Source organism: Capra hircus, chromosome 3, assembly GCF_001704415.2.
Source record: "Capra hircus breed San Clemente chromosome 3, ASM170441v1, whole genome shotgun sequence".
Classification (NCBI taxonomy): Eukaryota; Metazoa; Chordata; class Mammalia; order Artiodactyla; family Bovidae; genus Capra; species Capra hircus.
This window is the reverse complement of record NC_030810.1, coordinates 102491922-102496926: the sequence shown is the minus strand read 5'-3', so window position 1 is coordinate 102496926 and position 5005 is coordinate 102491922. Positions and strand designations below refer to the sequence as shown.

Genomic DNA, 5005 nt, shown 5'->3' with positions numbered 1-5005 from the left:
CTCCCCCATCCCTGGGATTCTCTAGGCAAGAATACTGGAGTGGGTTGCCATTTCCTTCTCCAATGCATGAAAGTGAAAAGTGAAAGTGAAGTTGCTCAGCTGTGTCCGACTCTTAGCGACCCCATGGACTGCAGCCTACCAGGCTCCATCCATGGGATTTTCCAGGCAAGAGTACTGGAGTGGGGTGTCATTGCCTTCTCCAAACCAAAAGGCCTAAATGGATATAATCCAAGCACAGCATGGACACCCTGGAAAAGGTGTAGAATTAGAAGTCTAAAGATAATGTTTCACTTTTATCTGTATGTGTCTGTTAAAATTTTTACATAGCTCATGCTACTTAGTGATTTTTAAACAACAAATGTAAAAACGCATTATAGCATGTGTGCTTGGTCATATCCAACTCTTTTGCAACCCCGTGGGCTATAGCCTGCCAGGCTTCTCTGTCCATGGGATTTCCCAGGCAAGAATACTGGACTGGGATGCCATTTCCTTCTCCAGGAGAACTGCTTGACTCAGGGATCAGACCCATATCTCTTGCATCTCCTGCATTGCCAAGCAGATTCTTTACCAACTTTGCCACCTGGGGGAAAAGCATTAGATGCTTCTGTCAATTGCAGAACAAGCTACACTCTGACCTCCCACACTGAGGTGCCACATGGTGGTACATGAGGAAATCATGGTCTTGGACAGCTCTGAGCGGGTGTCCAGTGACTGGGCTACAAGTTGATAGCATTTGAATAGCAGGATGGACTATGATTGCGGCGCCACAGGTGATTTCAATGTGTAAAGGCAGCACAGAAGCCCAGACAACTTTCTGTCCCAGGGTGACTCAAAAGAGATTGCTTAGAAACAAACACAAAATTCTCTATTCTTGTAAAAGCATCCATTTATGCATTCATCAAACACGTCTCCAGGGCTCATGCACCAGGCCTTGCTGGGTTGCTTTGAACATCACTTATCCCTCTACCTCTTCTTTTAATGTGTGTGTTTATAGTCTCTAGTTACTAAAAAATAATTTACCCCAAGCCCTCCAGAGTTAGCAAAGCCACAGAGAAAAAGGTGCCAATGAGGAAGTGTGCCTGGCCTCGGGACCCAAATGATTGTCCATGAGGTTTTTCTTCCTCTCTGAAACCTCCCACTTACTACCTGGGCTGTCTCTCCAGGGCTGACAGGGAGAATGTCTACCTGCTTCAGGGCAGCTTTAGCTTCTTTTTTCAACTCTTTACTCTATGGTGTCAGGAGGGCAAGCTTATCAGATGAGAAAACATAAGCCATAAAACCCACCATGAGTTCAAGTCCACTCACACAGCAGCTGGTACATAACTGCGATGCTCCTGGGAAGATCTGATTCCACACTCCCTTCTCCATTCAGGATGACAAACTCTGAGTTTAGATACAGTGGTCATGCTACCAGGACAGACTCATCAAGGCCATACCCTCTCCTCAGATTGATCAGAGGGCAAAAGAGAGGTGTCCTTTAGCCCCCAAATCTTCCACCCAGACCCTGATAACATGTGTGCTGCTAAGTTGCTTCAGTCGTGTCCAACTCTTTGTGACCCTATGGACCATAGCCCGCCAGGCTCCTCTGTCCATGGGATTCTCCAGGCAAGAATACTGGAGTGGGTTGCCATGCCCTTTCTCCAGAGAATCTTCCCAACCCAGGGATCAAGCCTGCGTCTCTTACATCTCCTGCATTAGCAGGTAGGTTCTTACCACTAGCATCACCTGGGAAGCTTTTAACTTGCATAGGGAAGTTTATTCCCAGCATTCTAGGAGGCAAAAGGGTCCCCAGATGGGGGTACCAGCTCAGCCTGCTTGTTCATGTTCTGCAGATGTTTCCTCTTGTTGAGAAACAAGAGTAGAGCGGGGAAGGTAGATGAGTTTCTGATAGAAAAGTGTAAATATGAACCAAATAAACAGGAAGTCACTGTGAACTGCATTCAAAGCTTTATTCTTGCCAGAGTTTAGGACTTGCGCTAACTCTGGTAGGCTGCCTTAATAACGAAGCAAGGTAGGGAGGTGAAGCAATGAGATTTGAATACAGGGAGGGGAGCAGAAGCTGGGGAGTCTCTCAGAAGGTAGATCAGGGTGGTAAGTTCTAGAGCAGAGCTGTTCTTCTGTATTTAACAGTCGCAGTCATCATCGCAATCACAGCATGCAGGACCTCGGGACCTCATGGGAATAATTCCTAGACAACAGCATCCAGAGCCGCAGCATCCAGAGCTGCAGCACCCAGAGCTGCAGCACCCAGAACCACAGCATCCGGAATCCTCACAGCCACCAGACGATCCTGAGTTGCAGTCCTGGGGCCGTTGGATCCAGCGTCTCAGAGGACTCACCCCAAAGGTCCGGGGAGCCAGACAGCAGTAGCTGGTGGAACAAGGAGCAGAGCATGGATCAGGGACACAACATGAGGTGACTGAGCCTCTCACAGGAGCCTGAGCATAGTAGGTTTGGGAAGGAGCAGGGGTCTGAACATAGTATGTCTGGGTCTGGCAAGGGGCTGGGGATTTCACACAGGTCGTCTGGCATGGAGCAGGGCACTTCACAAATGTCTGGCAAGGAGCCGGGCATTTCACGTAGGTCGTCTGGCTTGGAGCTGGGCACTTCACAAGGGTCTGGCAAGGAGTTACATATTTCACACAGGTCTTCGTCTGGAACGGAACTGGACATTTCACATAGTTTTGAGTTGGACACAGAGGTGGACATTTCACGTAGGTTTGAGTCAGACATGGACCTGGGCATTTCACAAAGCTTTGAGTTGGACATGGAGGTGAGCATTTCACGAAGGTTTGAGTCGGGCATGGAGGTGGGCATTTTACAGAAGTACATTTGGTACTCTGCACAACTCCCAATCCTGAACCTTTCACACAAGATGGAGGGAATTCTGGCTGTTTCTGCTGGTCACACATCTTTCTGTGGCTTTGCAAAATCTGAAAAGAAAGTTCTCATCAGATCTAAGAAGGCTTCCAAGGAAACTTGCAGCTTTCCCTTTGGATAAAGTGGCCTGTACGTGGTATCCTTTTTGAGAAGGTCACAGGCACTGAGATCTGGCTTTAGGACAGACTCAGAGTCAGGGATCCTAGGCTCAGCTCTTGTGACTTTATCTGAGATAGGTGCCTTTGCACAAGTCACTGTTCACCTGTGGGACTGTTTCCAAAATGGAAAATGAAGAGGAAGAGTTTGATAGAGAGATCTCCATGTTTACCCAACTCTTCAAGCAACTCGTTTCACCTACCCCAGCATCTGCATTATGAATTATCCTGGGGAAATTGTCATTTCCCAGCTGATTTCCCCTCCTCACCAACTCTCCCACAAGAGGCTTCTCTTCTTTCTCCTGCCTGGCCAGACAGGACCCAAGGATTCCAAATTCACATCACCAGAAGCTGAATCAACTTGAGTCTCAAGCTGATCCCAACAGAGGTAGGACAAATTTGAATAAGTTTCCACCTTTTGCTCTTTGGATCAGTGATACTATCCTTGCACCTCATTAATGGACCCAAGGATGGCACAACTGAACTCAGAGAGGACGAGTGTGGTGACACAATTCTCTACAAAACCCTCTCACACAGAACTGATAGCTGGTCCTCTCCTCTCACACTCCAGACTCTGAGCTTCCAGCCAGTGACTGCCCTTTGTGTCTCATCCTGACCACCCTCATCCCAAGAGCCAAGTGTCACCAAGGCTCTCCTTCTTTCTGTGTCACTGTCCCAGGCATAGACTTACCCTCTTTGCTGATCGAGCAGGACTGGAAGAAGCCAGTGATCTGAGGAAATGGCAGTTGGGGACACCTTTTATAGGGTAGCAATGAGGCAATTTAATGGCATCTGAGTGAAGCATGAGATCACAAGGACAAGGGCTGGCATCGCATTGGCGAGATTCCTCCCCAGTATGCTTGGCCCATCATCAGAGGCAGGGCATGTCTCTGCTTGACACTGAATTTTCCTGAACACAAGATAAATGATTCTTATCACTTTCTTCATGAAACTAGTCAGTCTTCTTCTCCTAAGAGTTATGAGAGATGAGATGCCTGGAAGAGCTGCCACTATGAAATGATTTCTACGTCATGTGAGTCTTCAAGGACTTGTTCAAGATGTAATTAGGGTCTCAATTCTTCACACATTGTACTAAAAGCTACACAGAATGTTCCCAACCTAAGTGATGTGTTCTTCCTGAGGGCTTCCATGGTGCTTTCTGCTGGCCTGAGTTGTTGGACCCAAAGAGTTTGGCCCTGTGGTCTCTGCCTCAATGTGGCAGCAAAGCCCTCCAAGAAATGGCTTGTTCTGGACTGGCAGCTTATTCTAAGTTTCTTTGGGAAACTGGGTGTATCCTTGATAATCCCAGGCCCCAGGCTCTATATCTAGGCTACCTCTCCTCTCCTCCTCATGCCCTATAAACTCCCTTGTCCTAGCCTTCCTGGATTTCACTATCAGGTCTAGATCCACAAGGACCTAGAACAGGGGGAATTTAATTGAATGCTTTTTATGTGCTGTGCAGTTCACAATATATGTTCACTTATAGATGGTCCTGTAACTGAGGCCCCAAAAGATTAAGGAAGTTACTCCTTGTCACAAAGTAAGTAAATAATGAAGTGAGAGAGTTCAAACGTAGGCAGTCAGCGTTCATAAGCCATGGTCTTTATCTCTACAACATGTTGCCTTTTCTTTCTGGACATAGTATACTCCCTGAATCTCTAAAAGCCCAGATGGCACTAGTGGTAAAGAACCCACCTGCCAATGCAGGAGACATAAGAGATGCAGATATGATCCTTGGGTTGGGAAGATTCCCTTGGAGGAGAGAATGGCAACCCAGTCCAGTATTCTTGTCTAGAAAATCTTATGGACAGAGGAGCTTGGCAGGCTGCAGTCTATAGGGTCACAAAGTGAAACAACTTAGCACCAGCACCTGAATCTCCACCTCCATTCCCTTCCCAGTATAGTAGATATAGGGAAAAAATGGGAATATATGTATTAGGTACTTATGTTCTTAATGTACTCAATGTACT

At 47.1% G+C, this 5005-nt stretch overlaps 1 protein-coding gene across 1 annotated transcript; it reads right to left on the bottom strand.

Annotated features, from left to right (window-relative positions):
- On the bottom strand, nucleotides 1929-3772 carry C3H1orf68 (chromosome 3 C1orf68 homolog). Its single transcript, XM_005677570.3, has 2 exons — nucleotides 3727-3772; nucleotides 1929-2933 (listed from the first exon to the last, which is right to left on the bottom strand). Exon 2 carries the CDS (start codon nucleotides 2910-2912, stop codon nucleotides 2124-2126), a length of 789 nt encoding a protein of 262 aa, XP_005677627.3. The 5' UTR covers nucleotides 2913-2933; nucleotides 3727-3772; the 3' UTR covers nucleotides 1929-2123.